This window comes from Camelina sativa, chromosome 11 (genome assembly GCF_030686135.1).
Source record: "Camelina sativa cultivar CO46 ecotype springtype chromosome 11, ASM3068613v1".
Taxonomy (NCBI): domain Eukaryota; kingdom Viridiplantae; phylum Streptophyta; class Magnoliopsida; order Brassicales; family Brassicaceae; genus Camelina; species Camelina sativa.
In genome coordinates this window covers 33,560,022-33,586,751 of record NC_141890.1, presented here as the reverse complement: position 1 = coordinate 33,586,751, position 26,730 = coordinate 33,560,022, and the positions used below count along the sequence as shown (strand labels likewise).

The 26,730-nt window shown below is 33.0% G+C and overlaps 2 protein-coding genes and 4 pseudogenes across 5 annotated transcripts; 2 read left to right on the top strand and 4 right to left on the bottom strand.

Moving 5' to 3' along the window:
- The first annotated feature begins 388 nt into the window (after positions 1-388).
- On the top strand, positions 389-2,506 carry LOC104724817 (CBL-interacting serine/threonine-protein kinase 19 pseudogene; annotated as a pseudogene). The gene has a single exon (XR_015572284.1). The product of XR_015572284.1 is annotated as a CBL-interacting serine/threonine-protein kinase 19 pseudogene (transcript).
- Positions 2,507-2,953: 447 nt separating this feature from the next.
- Positions 2,954-4,536, bottom strand: LOC104724816 (CBL-interacting serine/threonine-protein kinase 20). The gene has a single exon (XM_010443363.2). The coding sequence runs from the start codon at positions 4,364-4,366 to the stop codon at positions 3,053-3,055; it is 1,314 nt and encodes a 437-aa protein (XP_010441665.1). The 5' UTR covers positions 4,367-4,536; the 3' UTR covers positions 2,954-3,052.
- Positions 4,537-10,342: 5,806 nt separating this feature from the next.
- LOC104724815 (protein DELAY OF GERMINATION 1-like) lies at positions 10,343-11,982 on the bottom strand (annotated as a pseudogene). The gene is made up of 2 exons (XR_015571084.1): positions 11,484-11,982; positions 10,343-11,048 (listed from the first exon to the last, which is right to left on the bottom strand). The product of XR_015571084.1 is annotated as a protein DELAY OF GERMINATION 1-like (transcript).
- Positions 11,983-14,176: 2,194 nt separating this feature from the next.
- LOC104724814 (protein MALE DISCOVERER 1-like) lies at positions 14,177-17,912 on the bottom strand (annotated as a pseudogene). Its single transcript, XR_015570957.1, has 13 exons — positions 17,513-17,912; positions 17,299-17,434; positions 17,150-17,221; positions 16,929-17,072; positions 16,687-16,836; positions 16,526-16,606; positions 16,390-16,439; positions 15,884-16,312; positions 15,613-15,815; positions 15,402-15,534; positions 15,156-15,310; positions 14,830-15,021; positions 14,177-14,737 (listed from the first exon to the last, which is right to left on the bottom strand). The product of XR_015570957.1 is annotated as a protein MALE DISCOVERER 1-like (transcript).
- Positions 17,913-18,919: 1,007 nt separating this feature from the next.
- On the top strand, positions 18,920-19,491 carry LOC147934749 (uncharacterized; annotated as a pseudogene).
- A 1,563-nt stretch (positions 19,492-21,054) lies between these two features.
- Positions 21,055-22,855, bottom strand: LOC104724813 (uncharacterized). The gene is made up of 2 exons (XM_010443361.3): positions 21,398-22,855; positions 21,055-21,317 (listed from the first exon to the last, which is right to left on the bottom strand). The coding sequence occupies exons 1-2, from the start codon at positions 22,658-22,660 to the stop codon at positions 21,288-21,290; spliced, it is 1,293 nt and encodes a 430-aa protein (XP_010441663.1). The 5' UTR covers positions 22,661-22,855; the 3' UTR covers positions 21,055-21,287.
- Positions 22,856-26,730: the final 3,875 nt, after the last annotated feature.

Here is a 26,730-nt window from a genome sequence, read left to right as displayed (position 1 = left end):
AATGAGTAGGCAAAACACACGTAGAAGGTAGAAACACAAGTAACCCGTTAAAATGATAATGACATCTACGATTTGTAATTGACTGAATATTCTATAACGCCAAGATGTGATCATTTTCGTTTTTTACTCTTTTATAAAATTCTTTTTGGAAAAATGCTCAGTGGTAGTTGCAATGCATCTAGGTGTTTTAAAGACCTTTCAAAGAGACTGCGTTTTTAAGTTCTTAGATTCGAGTCTTGATGCTTGGAAATGCTCTAGTCCTCGATTCAAAATGATTACGTTACGATTCGAGAACTCAAAACCTCTTTCGAATTTTTTTCTTTTCATTTTCATACAAACCAAGAAAATATAAATTCTTGTCATATTTACTAAATCCAAAGTTATGATTAAAAAAAGAAAAAAATCTTCTATCCAATCATCGGTCCTAGTGATTTTTCTAACATGGTAGAGTATTAGCAGCAATTAAAGCAAAAAACTAAGACAGTTGCCAGAAGCCAATAGGCTATATATAAGCGTCGGTGTACATCACCAAAAGTGAGATTTATTTTGTATACTAATTCTTTGATCAGAAATTTTTGTATACCATTTCTGAAACAAATTCCAAATTTACACAAAATACAAATCCTATTTCTGGAAAGCAAAAAAAAAAAACCCTAAAAACAGAACAGATACAGAGAGAGAGGAAGAAGAGAAGAGAGAAAGAGAAAGAGAGATAGAGATATCGTCTTCTCTTACAACCTCACAAGAATCAAACCAAACAAAAGGTGACTTACGATACTGATCTCAAAATCCGAATATTTTTCGCCATTTCACGAAGATCTATCCGTTTCAATGGCGGATTTGCTTAGAAAAGTGAAATCGATGAAGAAGAAGCAGGATCAGAGCAGTCAACAAGCTATGATCCTTGGCAAATACGAAATGGGTAGGCTTCTTGGCCATGGAACCTTCGCTAAAGTTTATCTCGCAAGAAACGCTCAAACTGGAGAAAGCGTAGCGATCAAGGTAATCAACAAAGAGAAAGTTCTCAAATCCGGTTTAATCGCTCACATCAAACGCGAGATCTCGATCTTGCGTCGTGTTCGTCATCCAAACATCGTTCAGCTATTCGAAGTCATGGCGACCAAATCCAAGATCTATTTCGTGATGGAGTATGTCAGAGGAGGTGAATTGTTCAACAAGGTAGCTAAAGGAAGGTTAAAAGAAGACATCGCACGTAGATATTTCCAGCAGTTGATCTCAGCCGTATCGTTTTGTCACTTCCGTGGTGTTTATCATCGAGATTTGAAGCCGGAGAATCTTCTTTTAGACGAAAACGGAAACCTAAAAGTCTCTGATTTTGGCCTTAGTGCTGTTTCTGACCAGATTCGTCAAGACGGGCTTTTCCATACGTTTTGTGGTACGCCTGCTTACGTGGCACCGGAGGTTCTTGCTCGGAAAGGCTACGACGGAGCTAAGGTTGATATTTGGTCTTGTGGAGTGATCTTGTTTGTGTTGATGGCAGGGTTTCTCCCTTTCCATGATCGGAATGTTATGGCTATGTATAAGAAGATTTATAGAGGAGACTTTAGGTGTCCGAGATGGTTTCCGGTTGAGATTAACCGGTTATTGATTCGAATGTTGGAGACTAAACCGGATAGACGGTTTACAATGCCGGAGATTATGGAGACTAGTTGGTTCAAGAAAGGGTTTAAGCATATTAAGTTTTATGTTGAAGATGATCATAAGCTCTGTAATGTTGATGATGATGATGATGATATTGAATCAATTGAATCGGTTTCGGGGAGGTCTTCTACGGTTTCTGAACCGGAAGACTTGGAGTCTTTTGATGGGAGGAGGAGAGGGGTTTCAATGCCTAGACCGGCTAGTTTGAATGCTTTTGATATCATTTCGTTTTCTCCCGGTTTTGATCTTTCCGGTTTGTTTGAAGATGATGGTGAAAGCTCTAGGTTTGTCTCTGGAGCTCCTGTGGCTACGATCATATCGAAGTTGGAGGAAATTGCAAAGATTGTGAGTTTTACGGTGAGAAAGAAGGATTGTAAAGTGAGTCTTGAAGGTTCAAGAGAAGGAAGTACGAAAGGTCCATTGTCAATTGCTGCTGAGATATTTGAACTGACTCCAGCTTTGGTTGTTGTTGAAGTTAAGAAGAAAGGAGGAGACAAAATGGAGTATGATGAGTTTTGTAATAAGGAACTCAAACCGAAATTGCAGAATTTATCTTCGGAAAATGGCGAATCGGTTTCTTGTTCGCGTTCTTTGCCAGATTTTTTACTTTCTGATACTGAGTAGGAAGGTGAAAAATGAAAATTTGTTTTTGATTTAGATTTGTGAATTATATGAGTTAAAGGAATTGTAATGTTCTTGTTCTTTGAATGGTGTGTGAGAGGGCATTAGAATTTAGACCTAAAGACAGTGGTGAGAGATCGATGAATCATCATTTATCATTTTATTGATATGTAGAAAGGGAGAGGAAATACATAGATTGAATAAACAAGTTTGTTATTTTGTGTTTGATCTTGTTACATTTTTTTGGTTGTTGTTGGCTGTAATCTGTTTCCGCGTTCCGCATAAGTTTGATCCCAGTCTGTACTATATATTGATATAAATTCAAAAAATGACAGATTATGAGCTCAAACTGAACATGTAGGAGTGAGTTTACAAAAAAAACAAAACCTTGAGACTCTAAACAACTGTGTCGCAAAAGCTGGCCATACAAAGAGGATGCTGTAAAATTCACCAACTCTAAACAGAAAGAGGTTAGTGGCTAATATCTGGCTCCTAGGATAGATGCCACACCACTAGCTAATTCAAAATTGTGTTGTTCTTTCAAATATATGTTAAATTATAGTGGAGCACCTTTAACAATACATTTTGTTGTTTTTCTGTCACTTTCCTCTAGTCTTCTTAAAAAATCTTTGTGTAAATATTGCCCCAAAAAAAAGAACCCAATCTAAGATGTGTGAAATGTGATGATGATGATTACAAATCTCACAGTTTGACATAAAAGAAATTAATAACAATAAAATCAAGAAAATAGTAAGATGAAAAAACACTTTCAAACAATCTGCTCATTGGTGATGGGGTTGTTGTTGTTTCCTTGCCATTTCCAAACAATATCTTTCAAAGAAGGTTTAAGCTCACGATCACAAAACTCATTATACTCCATCGTATCACCTCCACTTTTCTTAAACTCAACCATATGAAAACTCTTTGTCACTTCAAATATCTCAACATCAATCGCAAGTTGTCCTTTTCTGCCTTCTTTCTTATCTTCCATCTTCACTCCTACATTGTTCTTCGTCAAATTGAATCTCTCACTACTTGTTGCTATCTCCTCGAATTTTGACACTATTTCTTTTGCTTCTTTCTTTGTTGTAAACTTTGATTGTGATCTTTCCTCTTTCTCAAACAAACCCGAGAGATCAAATCCTTGAGACAACGAAGAGATTATGTCAAATGCGTTGTAACACATTGGTTGTACCGAGAACGCCGCATGGACATCGCTGATCAGCGAGTCGATCTGATGACTATCAGGAGATTTAGGCGTTTCGATCTTTTTGAAACCCTTTTGAAACCAAGAATTCTCCATGATTTTGTCGATCTTGATTCTTGAATTAGGGTTAGGATCAAGAATCCGAGACAACAACTTCTTTACTTCGGGAGGAAACCAATTCGGACATTTGAATTCACCTTTTGTGATTTTGCGGTACATTTCCACAAGATTTTTCTCGTGAAATGGAAGAAATCCAGCTAATAACACATACAACACAACACCACAAGACCAAACATCAGCTTTAGCTCCATCATAAGCTTTCTTGCCGATCACTTCAGGTGCCACGTAAGCAGGTGTTCCACATGTCGTGTGAAGCAAGCCATCTTGTTGCTTCGACTCTCTCAACGCGCTAAGCCCAAAATCAGATATTTTCAAATCGCCATGTTCGTCTAGAAGAAGATTCTCTGGTTTCAGATCACGGTGGTAAACTCCGCGGCTATGGCAATAATCGATTGCTCCTATCAATTGCTGGAAATATTTTCGAGCAATGTCTTCTTTAAGCTTTCCTTTAGAGACTTTATCGAAAAGCTCACCTCCTTTAACATACTCCATAGCGAAATATATCTTGGTTTTGCTCGCCATGACTTCGTGGAGGAAGACAACGTTTGGGTGACGAACGAGACGCATCACTGAGATTTCTCGTTTGATTTGATCGATTAATCCAACTTTCACAATTTCATGTTTGTCGATGACCTTGATCGCCACGCTTTCTCCTGTTTTCATGTTGCGTGCGTGGTACACTTTTGCGAATGTACCTTGACCTAGAAGACGACCTAATTCATATTTTCGCATCAAGACGATACCGTTTTTATCCATTGTCTGACCGCTTTTTGGTGAACAAAGGAACTTGATGAAAATTATAGCAGAGGATGAGCTATTGAATAACTTCGTCTTGGAATGTTTTTTCCATGGCTTAGAAGAGAAAGATCTCAAATTGTGGAAGTGTTCATGAGAGGAGAAGAATACTAAATTTTGAATTGTTTGTTTTCCGTTTTTCTTGGGTCTAAATCTTGCGTATATTAAAATAGTAATGCTAAAAACAAATACAGAAGGAAAAGATCTTAGATTCTTGTGGCAGTCGTGATGCTTCGAGTAGGCTTTCCTAAATATAGTGGATGCTATTTGTTGATATGGAATATCCCAGATTTTAATTTATTTTTGTATATTATAGATTTTTTTATTAATAATATATATGAACTTTAATGGTTGTCCATAAATCCAGGCCGGGCTCAAACTTTTGGTTGACCCGGTGCTATCATGTGGAAAGGACCCTTAAATATAATTTCAAAAAAGTTACATTTCTTAGTTCTGTTCAAAAAGCTTCTAACATCGACTATAAAGAAAAACAGAGCACAACAAAAAAAACAGGGGATTTTCATTCATCGTAATAGATGGTCATTGCATAACTTTTCAAGTAAACAAGGCCTTCCTTTGTACATGATCTGCACCAAAATCGTCAATCAACGTTTCAACATCTAGTTCTTCTAAGAAATTGTTCTCGATCGCCATTAAAGCTAGTCTATTCAATCTGTCTTGTGACATAGATGCTCTTAGATATGATTTCAAAAGCTTCAATTTTGAGAAACTCCGTTCTGCAGAAGCAACTGTAATTGGAATAGTTAGCAAAATTCTCAATGCAATTGTAGTGTAAGGAAAACAATCAAACTGAACAAGAAAATTCAATATTTCACATGCTCCCATCTTTCCATTTGGTAAAAGTTCCACAAGAAACTTTAACTCAAGAAAAAGTTCATCTCCAATTATATCTACCAAATCTCCATTTTTCAGACTATGTTCTAAACAACTACAATGAGACTTTAAACTCACATCATCACACATTTTCAATTTAGTAGAATCAAAAAGGAACCCAAATATATTTTCATATAAGCGGTATTGTTCAAACCTCTTATCAAGTGAACAAATAGCATGATGTACAATATACAAAAAGTATTATATCCTAAATGTTTCTTCTACCGATAATATAGTTTCATTACCACTAACTTCATCATACTGTTTTTTTCTACGAATCACTCGTCTTTGAATAAATGTAGGTTCAATACCAATTTCAATAGCAATTTCCTTTGCTTTTGTCATAGCATCAACAAAACCTGTTTCTCTATAACATTTTAAATAAGAAATCAACCCACTTACCTCAGTCATTGCAACATCAATTTGCATATCTTTTGAATATAATTTTTTGCTAACCATATTCACCACATGCAATATATCAAACCAAATAATAGTAGATAATAAAATTCAAAACTACTAAGCTCATTCATTGCTAGAGATTTAGCTTCACTTTGAATCATTGAATCATTATCAGTTTCAGCTACTTCAAATAAAGCTTCTCGTATATCAAAAATTTGAAATCTAATGGCTTTAATACTTTCAACACGACTTTCCCATCGTGTCGTTGACTATTGCTTAAGAGTTAAACTTTTCACATTTTGTTTCAAAATTTCCCACCTCTTTATAGAATTAGCAAACAAAGTATATAAACGTTGTACTACTCCAAAAAAATCCTTAACTTTCACTGAATTATTAAGACTATGGCAAGCACATGGAGTATAAAAAGTTCTAGGATTAACATCCAAAAATCTTTTTTGTACACCTTGTTTGTTTCCTTTCATATTCGATCCATTATCATATCCTTGGCCTCTAACATTATCTATATCAAGATCTAGAGATTTTAAAACATCTTTTAACACTTCAAAAAGACCATAGCCGGTTGTATCATCTACTTTCAAGGATCCAACAAAATACTCTTCTACTTTAAAAGAGTTTGAGGAAAAAGGAACGCACCTTAGAATTAAAGACATTTGTTCCTGATGGCTAGCATCAGGCGTGCAATCCAAAATTACAGAAAAATATTTTGCTTCTTTTACTCTTGCAATGATTTTTGATTTAATTTTTGAACCAATAAAAAGAATTAATTCATTTTGAATATTATGACCAAGATAATGATGATGAATGGTGCCACTAGTAATCCGATTAACATGCTCTTTCATCACCAAATCGAATTCTGCTAATGTCTCTACTAATCCTAAAAATTTACCATTACTACTTTGATATAATTTTTCATTTGTTCCACGAAATGCCAAATTATGTTTTGCAAGATATTTCACAATTGCAATAATTCGTATTAATACATTTTTCCAATACTCTTTTTCTTTCCTAAACTGTTCTTGAGCAACTTTATCAATAGTTTCATTTTTTTTTAATCTATGTCGTAATTCAATCCAAGCTTTCATATTAAGCATATGTTCCTTACTTTTTTCATGCTCAGCTAATCTAACAAGTATATGACTCCAATCCGAAATACCACTATTTGCTAATTGACTTTTCCTAATACCTTTCCTAAAAATTTTACAACAAAAACAAAAAACTTTATCTAATTCTTTAGAATAAACTAGTCATTTTCTGTCACTTGTTTCACCATTAGATAATACTTAAGTGTAGCAAGATGACATAAATCTTCTAGAAGATTTCTTTTTAGGACCTTTTACAATAGATAAATCTCTTTTTGGTCCATTTATTGCTAAAGTTTCTATCATTTTCAAATCAAGCGTATCCCAATTTTTTGGATCATAGATATCAAAAACAGTAGCACCAACATCATCAACCTCATCAAGAACTACATGAGCATCTAGGACTTCTATATTATTTATATCATTGACATCCTCATTAGCACTAGAAACACAATGATTCTCTTTCACAATAAATTTATCCAAAGCTCCTTTTTGTGATTGTATGAATTTTTCTATATGTTCTTTTTTTTTGTCGTTTAGTATGACCACATGGAGGCATATCTAATTGAACAATCAAAATTCAAACAATACAATACAAGAATTAAAAGTTCAAGAAGCGATAGAACCTGGATTGTAGCAAAGAAGATGGTACTTGTTTGAAAAATGAAACTGAATAATTGTAGTCTTGTTCTTGTAAAACTTTGTTGTAGATGTCCCAAACTTGCTGGAATTTTGAGATAGAAGGAACAATACAAACACACGACACTTAGAGAAAAATAAAATTCAGAACAGAAAATTACAGATTTATGAGGAAAAAGTAGAAATTTCTAACGGCTAGATCAAAATTAAACGTTCTATCTGATGGATTTATCGATTTACCTGCAATTTTCTGCAGCTCCTCTTGTGATTATCCATCGGATCGTCTCGTGATCTCCGACAAAAAAAGAGTAAACAACGATATAACAGATTAGGTTTCCTTTACTTTTTAATTAACAAATAAATAAATAATATACAATATGGGCTTACAGAAGGAATTTTTTTTTTGGGCCTTTGGACCCAGTGCTGCTGCACCGCTCGCACATGTCCAGATCCGGGGCTGCATAAATCTTAAAGATGATCAAGTTGAGAGTTGAGTTGTCACATAAAAATGTCATGATTTGAAATAAGTGGAGGAGGATTCTTGGAGTTGCAAATACATATTGAATCTTATTTTAAGGTTTAGAGCTTGGGTAGGTTTTAATGATTTAAGGTTTAGAGTTTGATATAAGTTTACAGTTGAATTTTCAAAACTAAAATTCTTTATTGGGTTTTTGTTAAAGAACTATCACACAGTCATGTAAGTTTTTGTGTTGCTAAAGAGGATGCATGCAGCAAAAAATCAATTTTTTTTTCATAATGGAAGGCAATTAAAAGTAGGATTTCAATTAAAAGTAAAAAAATTTCATAAAGTAGGATTTCCATTTTAATTTCTCTAAAATTTCCTTTTATATAAAACAAAAGTGCATACTAAACATAAAGAAAGTTCGCCCTAGCCGCCAGCTATTCCCGAGTCGTCAAGAGAGCTTCCGATCTCCGGCGTCGATGTAGCTATGGCTCGCCGGCGTCGGACCATGCCTCCGTGTTGTTACTCTGTCTTCCTCCCGTCAAATTCAAGCTCGTCTCGTTCCAAGCACTCTCTTAAACCGCAATTTTGGTTTCCGTTCAGGCGCTACTTCCGCTGTAGTCTGTCTTCTCTGTCCGCTCTCGACGTTTGTCTCACCGGGCCCTCCGGAGTCACTTTTTGTACCGGATTCTTCTCTGGTTTTTGCCCAGATTTTGCCGTGTCTCTTCCCGGATCTGGGTCGGGTTCTCTCTCAATGTTGTTTGGGCGACCCGTTCTTTCAGACTCTGCTGATAGTCTCCGTCAGGCGATGTCACAACCGGCTCCCCCTCCCCTCGTTTCCTCCATCTGTCTCGTTTTCGCCTTGGTTGCCAAACCGAAGTACCAGCTTCTGATGGTGTCCTTTGGTCCGTCCGTTGCTCTTCCCCTTTTGTTCTGACGCCGTGTTGGTTTCTCGGTTATGCTAGTTCTTGTGCGGAGACCCAGGCCCGACCCTTCACCCATTCTTATGACACATGGGTGTTGGACCTCCATATTTTTTGAGATTTTTAGTAACAAAAATAGGTCTCAAAAAATATTTTTACTGCAAAAATAGGCTTCAATTTTATGAAAGTTATAGATTTAGCCTTAAATTTTAAATTTATCTACTTTTTTATTGCAAAAATAGGCCTCATTTTCCGAAATTTTAAGATTTAGTTTCAGTTTTATTTTTTTATCTATAAAATTCATTAAAAAGTAATTGTTTTGTATTGGGCCACAAATTTGACTGAGCCGGCCCTGCGGAGACCCTAAGGTTGAATTCTTGGTTGGCTTGGTCCAATACTCCTTGGATATGGTCTGCTCCTTTCTCCTTCGTGGGTTTGTGTTTCTGGTCCCCTAAAAGAGTCTGAAACACAGATAGACTTTGTTTTCACAGATAGACTTTGTTTCTTTCGAAGAGTTTGGTTTCAGTCTGGAGAAGGAGCTATGATTGGTTTTGAATATGAAAAACTCAGAAAAATCTGCAACAACTGTAGTCGTATAAACCATCACGCCAAATATTGTCCCTATCTTGTTCTTCCAATTATTCTTGCAGATGACTATGATGCAGTGGTGGTTTCTGTGTGGGAGCAAAGACAAAGTTCCAATAACTTCAGTCGTAAAGCAGAGGAACAGCGTTTATAAACTTCTGATATTTCTTCTTACTTGCCTATCTCTTAACTACCTAGACCTCATACTCTTTTGCCCAACAGTGTAGAATTTGCTGCAGTGAATCATCTACACAACTTTTCTTCTGTAAATTCTGAGTGTCCATAGGATCCAATTCAGGAAAAAAATTTCAAATTAAATCCAGAATTGAATTTGAAGAGAGCTCTAAAAAAAAAAGGCAAACAGATCGATATAGAGCATGAGAAAAATATATACTCTCCTTTGTAGAAAAAATATTGGAGTTTAAGTTTTACTGGGTACCTCTCCCAATCATTTTTTTTTTTTTTGGTGAACGCAATGAAAATCCTACTATTTTCAATAAGTACTATATGAAATGTGTTTTGTTTCAACAAAAAAATGAATGTTCACATAATGAGGCAAATATTCACACCAAAAAAATTAAGAATAAAATATAAAGATCCAATGCAATCTTGGATAAAAATCTCCTAGCTGACTTGTCGAGACGAGAACATGTTGCTTCCACGTAAACACACAAATCTCAGTTCATCTGACTATTTGTCGTCGGTGCGGCCCATTTCATCACAAGTTGTACATGCATCGAATATATATTATTGTATCTTTTATCCTCACGTGAATTAATTCTAGAATTAAATTAATTACTCATATATTGTACTAAAATATATATACTATAAAACATCAAAATGATCTTATACATTTAACTTTTTTTCCTTAAAAGCTACAATCTTATAACAAAAATAATCGTTACTATATATATAAGATTATATTAAAAATATATTTCTGCATTTAAAAGACATCTATTTAAATCTTATACAAAACAAAACTTAAGTACATATACAATAAACCAACGTAACGCATTGCACATTGCTATACGTTAAGACTTCAGAAATAAAAACGAGCATATATATAAGGGTTATATATCCTTAAAATACGTAATGACATATACTTTATAGTATCAAGATTATATAACTCTTGTTATTATGCAATTCTTATATTTGACACGAACGTACCTATAATAGCATGCATCTCTAATATAATAAAGACTACTTCACTTCCTCTCCCCGCGCATCACCTTCGGAGTCAACCACACGATCATGACGGCGACGGTCTCTCATAGTTCCCCACTCATGCATTGAAAGATGAAGTTTTTTCCCGGCGAGTAAGAAATCCGCTGCTTGTACCGGCGATAGAATCTCGACGATCTTCGCTAAAGTATCTACCCTCAGCGTATCGGCTTCGGCTAATAAAGCGGCCATAGCTTCTTCTTGCTTATCGAGAGCTTGATCGACAACCATGTTAGGCTCTCCCACGTGCTCCATCTCGTAAGCCACGGTGGCGATGGGAATATCTGCCGCATCTTCTTGTAGACTTGAGATTTTCTTGGTCATCTTCTCTTCTTCATCTATAATTTTTACATGCAACACATTGATCTTTGCTAGCTGCTCCGCACTAAGATCGCTAAGTGATGCGCCGCCACCACCACCTGTCAATCCAAACCAAATTTCACCAAACTCGAACGAAACCAAACGTATATTAATATAAAACCTCAAAACAAAACAAAACCAAATATTTGGTATAATATAGATCCGAGACAAATTACTTTTAACTTCAAATCGAACCAATTTTATATAAAATCCCTAGTTACAATCTAGCATTCTTGTCTCAAACAATATGAACCTAATATTACTAAATTCTTCAACTCGGTCCAGAAATCAGATTGAACCAAACCAATCTAAACCGAACCAAAAACTTATTTTTCATTCTCGAAATTCTCAAACTCTTTATGTTGAAAAACGAAAAATCGGATCAAAACCAAACCAAACTTTGTTAAACCGGACTAAAAAAATAGTTTTTGATCTTTTGTTGTTGTTGTTGTATATTGTATAGTTCTCAAAAACGAAAACGTCCAAACCCTTACCTGAAGAATCGTAGCCGTCGATATTGCGGAGGAACTGAGTCACACGGATCTCAGTTTGGGAGCCACACAAAGCATAAACGAGCCTAAAGAAAGAAGATGGTAGGCAACCACCCATCCAAATTAGAGCGTTCTCTAAAGGAGTGTTCCACGACGGTGCATAGTAGTTCGAGCTACACCTGTGGCGGTGAGCAAGATTAGCTCTTTTTCCGGCGTAATCTTTGAAATCTCCGATGATCATTTCCGTTAATTCACGGAGCTTTTTATCATTATCTTTATCGCCGTGAGATTGTCGTTTCTTTATCGCCGTGAGATTGTCGTTTAGCTAAGAGTTGTTTGAGCTCAGGGATGCGTTGAGATTGCAAACCCATCCACTGGAGATAACAAATTTCTTGAACTTGTTCGATGTTCTTCGATGAAGATCCCATTTCTTTTTTTTTTTTTTTTTTTTTTTTTTTTTTTTTTTTTATATTTATTTGTTTTATATCTTTTGATGTTTGTGTTTCTTGGTTCCATTTCGTTGGGTTTATATACAGTCAAATGTTTCGTGGACCATCCTTTGTTCTCTGATTAATGATTATCTGTGTATATAATATTGATGGGTAAAAAATATGTCGAATCCGGTTTTAGTTATATAATTAACCGAAAATATGTCCAAATTACATATAACCAAAATAAACTAAAAATTACTGAAGATTAATATTTTCTACTTCTAATAATGTAGATATATTTAGCTAAAAGCTCAATTCAAATTGAAACACAAGTAAACTACTTGACCTTACGAACCTGAATAATTATTCTTTTACCCTGCATTGTAACATAAATATAAAAAACATTGACAACACAAAAGTCGAAAATGAACTTGGACAAGTAACGTTTAATTGGACACCTTTTATTAACGGGTATTAGTATTATTGAAAGTTAGAAGATTATACGTGCTTTGCGGGGAATCGAGAAGAAGTAATGCATGCATGCATTACGTGGAAGACTGGTAGAGAGTGCAACTTGTCGTTCCAAAATTAGTTAATTTACCATTAATTTTGTGCATATATATATATATATATATATATATATATATATATTCTTGTTCTTCATTATCGGGAAAAGAAAAGTGAAAAACCTTCCATCTAAGTAACGGAAGCCGACACCCCAGCTCACTCTATTTTTAGAAAAAGTCATACAAAGCATATATATGCACACCCCAGACAAAACAAAAAGAAAAACAATTTTTTTTTTCTTTTTTTTGAATGAACGTTAAATTATACTCAAACCAAAAAAAACCTTTGTACATTAGATGGGTCCTTATTTTGAAAGAAATTCTCAAGATTTTGCATGAATATATATATAGATATTATCAATTAGTTATATAATAGACAATAAGTTAGGTTCTTCTAATAAGCTGTAAATCTAATACTTACATGAGAAGATTATGATGCAAAATTCAGGAATCAGAATATCAAAATGATGTCTTAGTAAATATGATTTTTATTTTTGTATAAATAAATATTCATATTTTTCTTTGTGTCCTTTTTATTAACTGAAGGAAATGTATTCATATGTTTGGGGATTAGAGACTTGAAAAGAGGTCGAGTCCTCTCCAACTTTTGGATTTTCTTCTCATAGTATAACTTATGATTTAACTTTGTCTTTTACTACGGGGGGAAGTTATACTAAAAAAAACTCGTTATGATCATTGATCGATGCCCAGGTTCATATATAGTTGATAGTTCTATAAGTGAATATAATAAATTTCACATGCATCAAATGAAAGCTGCAGAAAAAGTTAAAATGTTGGAAAGGTAGATTTTATGTTCGAAATGAAATATGAAATGTATCTAGTAAAACTAGAAAAAAAAAACATTGTATACCTATTTACTAATACTAGGAAAGCTTTTTTTTTTTTTTTCAAAGAGAGAATGCACCTCAAAATCACGAGTCAAGTCTTGCATGCACAGTTGCTATAAAGAAAATTGAATAATCTACCTGTTAGAAAATAGGAAATTTTGGACAAGCGGTCCAACACAATTATCTTATCTAAAAAAAACAAGATCGTTACACACCACTTCCCAGCGATATAATTGGTTCTATTTATAGCAGTGAATTTAGACACGTATAAGGATAGTTTGACACATGGCAGGCGAGTCTCTTCGTGTAACGTGCTTAATAAAAAAGTTCGTCATAGTTGTCGTTTTCCAGATGTTTCTGTATGCTCAGGTTATTGAACTATATGACTCATATCTTTTATTATTCTATTATTGGGTATTTGCATTAACGTCAATGACAAAAATAAACATCAAATGAGTTTTTAAATCTTGTAAGGAGGTGTAAACAGTAAACCTTTGTCTAACCCGGACACATGTAATGAGGAGACAAACATAAACAGTTCATTCTAGAAAAACTTCTAGTGCATCTAGTATTGTTTCTTCTCTCGCCTAAAAGAGTTAGAAATCTCCCACTTAAATGTAATTATACGTTCGTTTTAAGATGAAGATTGAAGCATGTACACAAACAATTTTGTCTCAGACGATGTAAATGTAAAATCTGATTCAAGGTAATATTTTTGTTAATTTTTTGGTCTTCCGTTGTTATTGATCACAAATTAGTCTCTTAAGTTGTTACTAATAAAAGATCATTTGCTATATATAGAAGACAAAATTAAAAAAAAAATATAGTAAAAAAACTCATATACAACAACATTTCACCACAAAAGACGTAAAATTATATATACGTAATAGGTATATGTATGATAGTATACAACAATTATACAAGCACATCGTTATATTATCTGGATTTCAAATACACTATCAAAAACCAACCAGGAAAAAAAATTTAATAGAAAGAATTACAAAAAAACTTTTTTTTTTTTTTTTTGTAACATTAGACGACGACGTTTACAATAAACAGAGAGAGAGAGAGAAGAGCTTGTGAACCTCTGACATGTGTGACGACGACTCGAAGAGAGAGGAGGAGGAGAGAGATCGTTCTTCTTCATAGTGTATCTATGTAGCTTCAGAGGATAAGATCTCAAGCTCTGCCCACCAAAGAGGAGAGAGTCTTGGTGTTGCTTGTTCTTGAGAAATCTTTATTACTTCTTTCAATTGTTCAACCACATCTTTCATTTTTGGCCTTTGGCTTTCATCAATTCTTAGACAATGTCGTACCACGTCGCATATAGCTTCAAGTTCTTCTTCTTTAAATGTTGTCAATGTAGGATCAATCATATCTCTCAAGTTATCATTCTCCAGATACTTTGATGCCTGAAGAAGAAAAATAAAATAAAAGTGTTACATTCGTAATGTGAATTTGAGATATATTGAGATTTGGTTTTGGCTTTTGAGTCTGCTTTTACCCAATTTGTAATTGATCCTTCTTCTTCTGAATCTGAGAGCTTTCCAGAGATAATCTCAAGCATTAATACTCCAAAGCTATACACATTAGTCTCCGGTTCAGATAATAATGGCAACGACGATTGGTCTAAATCACCACTCATCGGTTTTCTCGGTTTACTCCCGGTTTGTCCACTGAAAGGAACCTCTCCGACCTGCAAAAATGAAGTACATTACTTTACCACTGGGTTTGATTAAGCATCAATAACACCATTGAAACAGTTTTCTTGTTTAGCAAGAATGAAAAATCACTTAAAACAGTTTTCTTGTTAAGCAAGAAAGCAAGAACCTTTGCTGCGTAATCATCGGTTAAGTAGATTGCTGATGAGACAATTTTAGTGTGTGCGATCGGGGGATTAAGCTCATGCATATATTGCAGACAATAAGCAGTTCCCATTATAATCCTCATCCTTGCGCCCCAATCAAGATGCTCCATTTCCTTATCTGAACAGGAAGATAAAGATTGGTTAGTGATAAATCATATTAAGCAAAACAAGATCGTGATGATATGGAGACAGATTTAGATGTGTATTACCGTGCAAACGTTCGTAAAGAGTTCCATTTGGAGCATATTCGAAAACCATCATCCTATTAAACGGTTCATCTTCTTCGCAATATCCAATTAGATTCACAAAGTTCTTATGGTTGACTCTTGACATTGTATCAATCTGCAAATTTAAGCTCTCAGTCATAATTCCCAGTAACAAAAAAAGCTGAGAAAAATACTCTGTTTATCTTAAAATTACCCTTCTGCGGTAAGTCATTTCCATAGCTCTTGTCCATTCTTTAGTTTCCAAAATCGCGGTTGAAGCAACCGCAATCTCAACACCACTTGACAAAGTTCCTTTATAGACAGTGTAACCATCAAATGCTTCAATGATATTACTGAAATCTTCACAAGCTGTTTCTAGTTCAGACCGGTTTAGCTTAGGTACACCCGAAAACATTTCTCACATTTAAGTTAAACCGAAAAAACAGAGCAAATATTGAGTTTGCTTTAACAACTTTTTTTTTTACCGGTAACAAAAGCTTTTTGCAACTGTCCACTCAAACCAGTCTTCCATGGACCTATACTCTTCACAACTCTTTTACGACAGAAGAATATAGCAGCTACTATTATCATCATCGCTACGAAAGCAGCAACACCAATGATAACATACAACCAAACGTCCTTAAACCCTTTCGATTTCTCTTCAAAGTTCCTCGGTAGATCAGTAGAGAAGGTGTTGTTGGTGGCAGGAGGAGAAGAAGGAGGAGGGACCAACGGAGGTATTCTCTTCTTTGCATTAGCTAATGCGGGAAAAGACCCACTGCTTTGAGGAAACACTATGGTTACAACCTCAGGAGAAGGACTAGGAGCATCAGGCGCTGGCATTGCCGCTAAATTACTTGTTACTTCGAGTAACTCGCGTCTTTTGAAGGTACTAGTTTCGTTCTCGGAATAACCTGCAACAAGATTAAAAAAATTTAGTTACATTGTGATGTTTCCATATGCAGAAGTTTCAGTCATCCTTTAGCCTTACTTGGGCGATTATTCGATACATAGTTGTTCCCATGAGATTCTCTACGCACCCTGAAGAGACATAAACATAGACAATTAGTAACATTTGAGGAACAGAACATACAAAGCAAACCAAAAGGATTGAAGGAAATGCTTACATATAATGCCTTGAAGTTGCTTTGATCCGCAATATGATAGCCTTTGCCTTGTTTGGTCTTATGAGACTTCTCCTTGAAACACTGTTAAAGTTTTAGTCAATTGAAAGTAAATATTTATATCTCCATATCAACAAGCAATATGACTATAAAAGTTTGGTTACCAGTATCCAAGTTTTCTATTTACACAGTCGAGGACATCAGGGGAAAGCGAAGACAGCTCTCGATTCTTGTTCAACTGGACTTTATATAGCGACTGAAGTCTCAGGAACTTTATGGTCATATAACCCGCAAATTTGTTACCAGAAAGCAACCTGAAGAATCCACCAAGAAACAGAACATTTTTGTTTACCAACACATTGATTTGGTTTTTAAATCAAAAACATTACAAGCCTTTTATACTTACAAGTTTTCCGGTGTCAACTATTTGTTTAGCTCGGATGGAACTACTCCGCTTAACTTGTTATCTCTCAAATCCAAGACCTCCAGTTTTGCAAAGGTTGCAAACTCCTTTGGAATATCACCAGAGAGATTGTTCTTGGATAGTATCCTACAATCTCTAGTAAGTTCTTGAATATTCAAGAAACAGAGCAAAAGATCAGAGGTTAGTAAAAAAATAATCCTTACAGAGATCTTAATTCACTCAATTGACTTAGCTCAGGAGCTAAAGTTCCTCCCAAAGAACAACCAGTAAGGTTCCTACATAACAAAAATAAAATCTCATCAGACATTTCAACAAGAATCACAAAGAAAATGAATATAAGAAAAATACTTACAGCATTTGCACTTTATTGTCGACACAAGTTACACCAAACCAAGAACAGAAATGATCAAGGTCAGAAACATTCCAATTCGCAAGAGTTCCATGAGGATCAGAATCAACTCTTGCCCGAAATTTCAACAATACAAACCCTACAATGAAACACAAAAATAACTCAAAAACATTTAATTCAAAAAGAACACAAATGATATATAAAACTTTGTATATACCTTCAGATTCGAGGGACAAGGAGGGACGAGATTGAAGGGTAATGATCAAGAACATGAAGCAAGAGAATTGGAACCCAATTGGATTCCATCGACAACCCATTTTAGGTGTATACACCAATGCTATACAAAATCGCCAGATTTTTTTTTTCCTAAAATGAAAGAATGAAAACAAAAAAAAAGAGACAAATTTTACAGAATCCTTGGTAGGAGAAGCACGACGAGGTTGATGATTGAATACTCACGGTCTCTCATTGTTTTTCCAGTTTTGCAAAATCACAAAACCCTAAAAAATGTTGATGACCTAAAGAGTCAACAACTCTCGTTTATTCTCTTCTTCTTATTAATCCTGGCAAAAAAAAACACCAACAAGAAACAAACAAAACTTTAACAACAAATATAAAACAATTTATTTTTCAAAGAAAGAAAAGAGAGAATACGAATAACCCTCTTGAAGAAGCAATGTGAAGAATACATAACATGGAACCCAACCCAAAATATAAAATTAAGAACATTTAGTTATAAAGAGAAAAAAAAAAATTACCTTAAAGGAAGAAACTTCTTCACCAAGAATTGGGTAGGGTTTGAGAAATGAAAATTAAAAAATAATTCTAAATTAAAGTTGACTTAGAGACTACAAGCCAACTCTGCTCATAGGACTGTTGGATAGTACTTAGTGTTGATAATCAACGGTCCAGTGTTTAGTGACGTGGCGAATATAATAAGTGAAGTTACATGGGATGACAAATTATCAACTCATGTGCTATATATATAATACATGTTACCCACTACTTTATATTTTAATTAATTTTTAATTTCGGTAGTCAAACCTTAATTATTTTTTCTCGATGTTATTCAATTTTCATTTGAAATTTACTATTCCCCTTTGCTCCGATAGTTTGATGTTTAGGATTTTGCAAATATAATAAAACAATGAATGTATATAACTAATTTATTATTTACTTTTTTCTTTGTGATTTATTATTATTATTTTTGGTCATCACATATGCATGAGATGATTTATTTTTCTGATATTTTTTTCTATTTTTCTACTTTTTTATTTATTTTAGTATTAAAAATATTTAGAACATCAATTTTTTAGACAATAAATTTTTTATAAAACATCAATTTATCATGAACATAAGATACATAGTATGAGTTATTATTAGTTGGAAATTGGAATCCCAAATGAGTTTGCTTCATTTAATATAATAATTAAATTTATTTCTCTGAAATTGTTGGTAGTAGGTGGGATTTTTTAATTAAGTATCATAACGTGAATCTGATATGATATACTCCTAGTTGGGCCTTAACCTCAACGAAATCATTCACTTTTTTTTTTTTTTTGACAAACTCCTACATCATTTACCTAAGTTCTAACCCAACCAATTAGCCATCATTGGCCCAAGAATGAAGTGGCATTTTCGGCAGTTATCTTTTTCCCCGGCCAATGGTACAGAGATGTCATTTGGATTTTTGATCCTGGTATCATATTGTCTTGGATTGACAACAAAAGCGAATGGAAGAGAAGCTTAATGCAAACATCGGTTCATAGCCCCGGTTCGAGACAATGCCTAATGATATGGTGGCGAGAGATCATATTATCTTTGGTTTTACAAATAGTCTTTGGCAAATTTTTGGCTTGGTTTTCATTATCGATCACAGAATTTGAACAGCCATTAGTTATTAATTTCAAGGGGGGGGGGGGGGGGGGGGGGGGGTTGAACGAGAGTTAGAAGATGGTACTTATCATTTCAGCATTTATGGGCATTAGCTATAACACGGAATGATATCATTTCCTATTGCTCGAGTTGTGTTGTTGGGAAGCGATGTAACAAATGGATCGCAACCATTGATAGTTTCAAAGTTTATTGGAAATGATAGCCAAACAAGACGATCATGTAAGGAAGAAGACAAATAAGAAAAATAATAAATTTAATAATCTATTAGCGTGTAAGACTTACGAGAAAAAGCAACATTGAATTCACTTGTTTGATTTTATTTTCTTTTTCTTAGCGTTTAATCATTTCCTGGTAGATGTGTATGTTATAAACTGACCGTGTGTTAGATGTGTATGTCATAAACTGATTGTGTAAACTCTGTTTCAATTTTAATAAAGTAAAGCAAGATGTTATTTTTTAAAAAAAAAGGTCCTAACCCAATACAATATGTACATACGACCCGACTTACCATACAATTTCACCTTTTTGGTTAGAGATATCAAATACACTCCTTGTTCTCAAAATCTCCCCTTAGCTTCCATTACTTCCCGACTAACCCGCTATGTTCACCCTATGTCCCTATCCATCTCCATTAATAACTAATCATTTGACAAAAAATCAATCATATGATTAATTTTCGTCTAATCTAATTACTCCTAGCCTAATCTTACATATTCCGATTATTTCAAGATTACAAGTATGAAAGACTTTTTTTAACTTCATACATTTATTTTGTTGAAAATGCATTATTTATAAAATGAAATAAACTTTTAAAATAATTTAGTTTGGAACATTTAATAATAGTTTAACTTGATACTTTTAAAGAATGTGATAAATATTTAACTGATAAAAAAATGTAAATACTCAAATTTGATTTTTAAACAAATAAATTAAAATATTTCTAGTAGGCGATGGTTTAAATAGTACAAGTCCTCATATAGTAGTAAATTAAAAATAGTTTTTCTTTATATATCTAATATTGTTTGAATTAATGTGTAATACATTATGTATTATACATAATACAGAATAATTATGTATTATACATAATACAGAATTACAATATGGTAAATTAATATTTAGATTTTTTTATTAGGTTTGGGTTCTCTATTTTACATTTAGGATATAATTTTGAATGATTAGGATTTAGTATTTGAAGTTTATGGCTTAAAATTTAGTTGTTTTATATATAGAAAAAGGGGTATTTTTGAAAATGGACAACACGAAATGGTATTTTTAATAAATATATAAAATAATAGGTCTGGGCATAAAAACCGTACCCAAATACCCAACCCAGAACCCGACCCGAAAAACTGGGTTCGGGTTAGTACGGGTTTGCCTATAAAACCCTATTGGGTTCTATTTTCTAATACCTGTGGATTTGGGTTAGGATCGGCTAATACTCGGTACCCATTTGGGTACCCATTAAACCCGAACATATAAACATATTTATAATATTTATCATTAATATTATAGAATTACCCCAAAATTATGATTATAATTTTGAATATTTTATTTAGTTTATACCTAAATATCAAAAATAATCAAAATATCTAAAATATTTTGTCACATAAGTCAAAATTTAACTAAATTTATTTAAATTTAATTAATTTTAATTATATTTTTTCGGGTACTCGGTAGTTCGGGTACTAATCGGGTTCTAAAATTTGTATTCCAAACCGACCCAAACTCACTAGTACCCAAATCGAACCGAACTCAAATATCTAAAAATTCTCAATGGGTTCTATATTTCTAAACCCGTTTACTCGAACCCGAATGAGTAATACCCGAACCCGAACGGGTTACCCGAATGCCCAGTCCTAAATATAATTTCAAAGAAATTCATTCCAAATGTTTGAACCAATACAATTTTTTCATACCAGATGTTTGCATGAATACAAGTTTCCATTCCAAATGTACAAATTCGACAATACCATAATCATAATAATAACAAAGGCAGAACAAAAACTATACATAGTATACAATAATACAATAAAAATTTATTGTACCCGGAAACGAATCTTAGCATACAAAAGAAGATTCCGGTTTTAGGATTTGTCTTAACGAGAGGGATGAACGATAATGAGGTCCTGCACATTTGCACATATTTCAAAACTAAAAACAAAGATTCTTAGGAAATTTCTTATAATTACGTCCGAGTAATACATACCTCTGAGTAACGAACATGATCATGGTGTTTATACGATCTTTTCACAATCGTTTCCCATTTTATAGACTGAGAATTAGTCTTTTCCTCCATCTTCTTCCTGAAACGGGCGGCTTGACCGGATACGACGTAGGAGGCGGCAGAGCTTCTTGGAACTGCCCGGCAAAGCCATGACTCCGAAGGAGTTTTAGGCAATGGAGGTTGAGGAATAGAGATATTTTGTGCCCTGCTTTTGTTTATGTTGCTCCTTCTCTTTACTTCTTCCACAAGAAACCTAATTTCTTGTCTCTGATTCTGATCGGTTGATCTTTGCAACCTCGAAAGATTCCCCTGAATCCGGAGTGTTTCGCCATCTTTCGGTAGAGAAATTTTGGAAATTTCTTTCGAAAATCTAGGTTTTGCATAGAGTTCTTGAGACTCACTCATAACCTTGTTTGATTTCAAGATTCTTGGTGAAGCTGATTTGGTTTTGTAAACAGGATCTAGTGGTTTCGGGTTTATGATATTCGCCGATTTTACCCGAATATCCTGACATGTCTTGATCCGAGAGAGAACCGGGTTAAGAACTTCCATTGAGTTCTTGGAACAGAGCCACGGCGAGAACCCTAACTGAGCTTTCTTGGGATCTTTTGAGTAAACTGTTGCATCAGCATCTTCATTATGATCATCATCATCGTTGTCGTTGTTCAAATCTTGATTAATTGCCATGGAGACTCTCTGGAGAGCAATGTTCTGTTTCTTCTTCCTCTCCTCTTTAACTCGAGCAGCTTCTTTCTTCTCTTTCATGGCGATTGCTTCCGCAGCTGGTAAAAATCTCGACATGATGAGATCACGGTACTCAAGAATGACGTCATCATCTCTTGATACATTACTCGATCTGTCTCCATCTCCATTATTCTCGAACTCACTGACTCCATTTGAACTGCAATTAGCAGAGAAACTTGCGGTTGAAGAAACCATCTCCAAGGATTTGATTAGGTCTAATTCTTCGGTTATTGTATGCTGATCTTTTGGCTTTCCAGGTGTTTGTTCCCATGTAAAAGGAACTGAAGATGGTTCCATTACATGATCGAAACTTCGGTCTTGTAATAACCGAATCAGAGTTTCATGCTCTGTTTCATGACACGAATCTTTGACTTTTATCCTTCTCGCCGTCGTCTTCGTCGTCTTCTCGGTGTTTTCTGATTCGCTTGGATCTTCTGGTTTAGTCGGAATCCGCCTCATGGATAGGAATGGAGCATCAAAATCTAGTTTTTTCTCCTCCATTGTTGATTCGGAATACCTCTTTAACGAAAAAACAGCCCTTTAAAGAACGTGTCAAGAATCAAGAATGTGTAAAAAAATAAAGAAAACAATCATGAGAGTTAGTGATGTGTCTGCTCTGCTAGATACTATTATTAGAGAAACAAAACTATTTAATAGTAGAAAGAAAAGGCAAATTTTTTTAAAATGTATTGTATCGGCCTATAGAGAGGACTGAAAAATAAATAAATGTGGGGGAACTAAAGATTAGTCAATAAATTAAAGTGTCTCTATGGTTATACAAATTCAATACTCCATCCGTATTACAAAAATTTGTAAATCTAGAGTTTTATATTTCTTTTGTAGAGAATATATAATTTCAATCTAATATTCTATTTAATTTTCTAATTTACCTTTAAAACAAAATTATTTTGATTGAATTTAAGTAATTAACCATTTATTAATATATATATATATATATATATATAATTTGTGCAAAATGTATCAAAATAATGTAGTTTACTAAAAACAGAAGAAGTAAAATTTATGAAAATAAGATATAATGATAAGAGTGTGATATATCGAATGTTTGGGGATGATGGTTTAATTCTAATTTTGATTGATAAAAAATGGTTCTATTAAAAATTAATAGTATAAAGATAATATATAGTATTTGAACTAAAAAGTAAAAAAGAAGATTATAAATAAGAAAACTATAAACTAATTTAGTTATATATTTGATAAACATCTTCGTTCTTGAAATAAGATAACTTTCGGTAAGATCAATCCAACGTTTGTTGTTGGACTATTATATATGGTCTTGTGATTCTCGTGAACAACTCCATTAACAAATACTATTAATTAAGAAATTGTTGGTTGAAATTTGAAACATATTGGAAATGACAATTCGTTTTATAGTAAACGACATTCTTGATCATATTCCAAAACAAATGTATGTTTTGCTAAGATGTTCTAAATAAAATAACAGAACAATGGTTCTGATTTGTAACACTCCGTATAATTACGGCATAACAAAGGGTATATTTAAATTCGTATGCGATAAAATATAAAAACATTTGTTCAGAATAAAATTATTTGTACTTCTTTATTTCATATTATCACCAATCATGTAACTTTCATTTGTGATTACTAAATTGAAGAACAAAACAAAAAACTTTGTGAAACTTTGCACAAATAACATATTTACTTTTATGTCTAAAATTCCAGTTCTAGATAATTTGTGCTACTATGCACAAAATTGCCCTAACGTTTTTTTCATTTTGAGTTTATGGATCGAACGACAAGTAATAATGAAAAAAAATAAACACAACAATTTAGTCGGTCACAGGGGACTGTATTAATTTTGTCGGATCCAGAAATAACATTGCGTAATGTTTGGGAACCGGCTGAAAATGCTAATAAATGATACTTCAGTTTCACCCCCCCCCCCCCCCCCCCCCCCCTTTTTTTTTTCCCCAGCCATAGTAATCAAATTTCTTTATCCAAAATTTCATAAAATATTATAGTCCAACTTTATTACTTTATAGAAGTTAATTACTGTACTTACATTTGATCATATTATGTATATCAGACCAATATAATAATAGCCTAAAATTTCAGAATATGAAAGTCATTTTCATTCTTGATTAGATAGATAGACCAACTCATAATAAGTAATGTAAACACATGTTTCGTCATTTTCTGGGCCACGCAACGTTTTTGATAGTTCTTTTAGCTCCCTTGATTAATGTCACGCCATGCTCTATCTTTATTCATCTCAAATCATGTCCAATCATTGTTGATTTCATTTACTTTCCGTTTTCATTTTCTTTTGCTGACATAATATTTCTTCCTGTTTATTAAAACAACATTATATGCATGCAGTTTTCATAGTTTAGATAAATCATTTTATTTTGTTATATGTTGTTTCGTTCTTGGGCATAGAAAATCAAAACAGTAACTTATAATCTATCTTAACATCATGAAAATATATTGGCAAAGAAAAAGATCATCAATACTTTTTGCTTTCTTAAAACAATTCGTATGTCAAGAAAAAAGAAAAATACCAAAAAAGATGCAATGCGTACCTTCGTGTAATGAATAATGTGGACCTTGGCTGCATCGAAACAAGGTGAAGAGGATAACCATTATTTTTACTTTTTTGCTACTAGATACCCATACTAACAAATTATTAGCATTGTCATTTATTCGAATTTATTAACTAGTACCAAACTCTTCAAAGTGTAAGTAAATGTTCATTAAATTCACCATCGGCAATTTTGTTTCTTATGAAGAAAAAGGACTAACGCTTTAATGGAGTATTTTAAATGAATATATATAAAGTATATACTAAAATGGAAAAGAAAGATATAACAAGCTTCTTTTTCGATTACATCATGTTTTAACATTATAAAATAATCAATAAACGATTTTTAATGGTTTCAACTTCTAAGGGATAAACAACTTGCTCACCGTTATAAAAAAATGTGATAAATAATAACTGATAATGTTTAGAAACAGTCGATATAATATGCATACAGTAAATTTTTTATAAATTAATATTTTTTAAATTAATATTAGTTATAATGTAATAATTTTTTTTGGTTTCGAGTTAAATCGGTGTAAAAAATAACACAATTCGATAAAATAATAAAATAATAATTTTTTTAGAAATTCTATGTAAAAATATAGTCCCATCAATATAATAAAATAATAATGATATAAACTATATATATCTAAGAAAATTTAGTGAACTATAAAAATATGAAGCTCATCTTAACTTTTTTCATTGTATCATTTTTAGTGTTGTCTTTTTAAATCGTATCAAAAAATTTGGAGAGTTCAAGATGCGATAATTGATTTTTTACATGTAACTGGTTCTAAAAACACCATAATATCTTCATCAACTTTATCATTACATGAAAGATAGTACCAGCAATTTTTTCTAAACTCTAAACTTCTAACATTTATTATTTTCACCTTGATAATTTAGTAAATTATTAGCATTAATCCTATTATGATAGGCAAAATTATAAATTAATTTTTTTTTATAAAAATGTAAATGATAACAAGTATCTTATTTTGTAATAGAAAATTTTCAAAATTATGAAAATGAAAAACATCTTCATAAGTTAATATATGATTATTAATAATTTTTAATCCTTCGATTAATTAAAACTTCTGTAAACTAATAAAATTTCATTGTCTATGCCTTATTAATTTATAGAAGTTTACTGTACATGAAATCATGAGATTTTTTTGTTTATATATATCTAACTATAAGGAAGCACATGATTTGCTAGAAATTAAACCTCTCCCAAATTGGAAGGGTATTGTTGTGATTCGTTTTTTTTTTTCCTGAAATTATTGCTGTGATTTTTTAATGTATTAAATTCTCAAGTTAATCTTTTTCACAAATTTGCGGCAAATGATTTCTTCACAAATTTTCTTCATAAAAGGTCAAAAAATTACGAGAAGATAACAATAAACCCATATCAATTATGCAATGAAAAGGGACTTTCGAATTGGTAAATACACGCGTTTAATATAAAAATATTTTTTAATCTATAATCTAACTTTTCACAGTACGTGGTAAAATTTATCACAAATATTTTTTTTCTACCAGTTCTCTCATTATAACAAATCTGCGATGAAAATAAATTTGTTAGAATAAATTTATAAGAAATCTACTAAGATTTTTTCACTAGTAAATCTTGTGTTTTCTTAACATTCAAAATTTCATTAAAAAGGAAAAAAAAACAATAATAATAATAATAATAATAATAATAATAATAATAATAATAATAATATGACTATATGGATCTAATCTTAAATGTAATCTCTTGCACAAGCAGAGGCATAATATATACAAAAGAGAACTCTTGTGGACCAAAAGAAGAAGAAAGAAAAAGCCAAATTGTTCTTGACTTTCAAAGTTTGGACAACCGGAAAACAAAAACCCTAAATCTGCGGAGGTGAAAAGGACAAGGTAAAAATAGAGATACTCTTCTCATAGATATCTATTGTGCAAGATCCGATCCATTGTCATTCATACGAAAGCTCTGAGCCCACCAAAGAATCTATTTCTACCATAC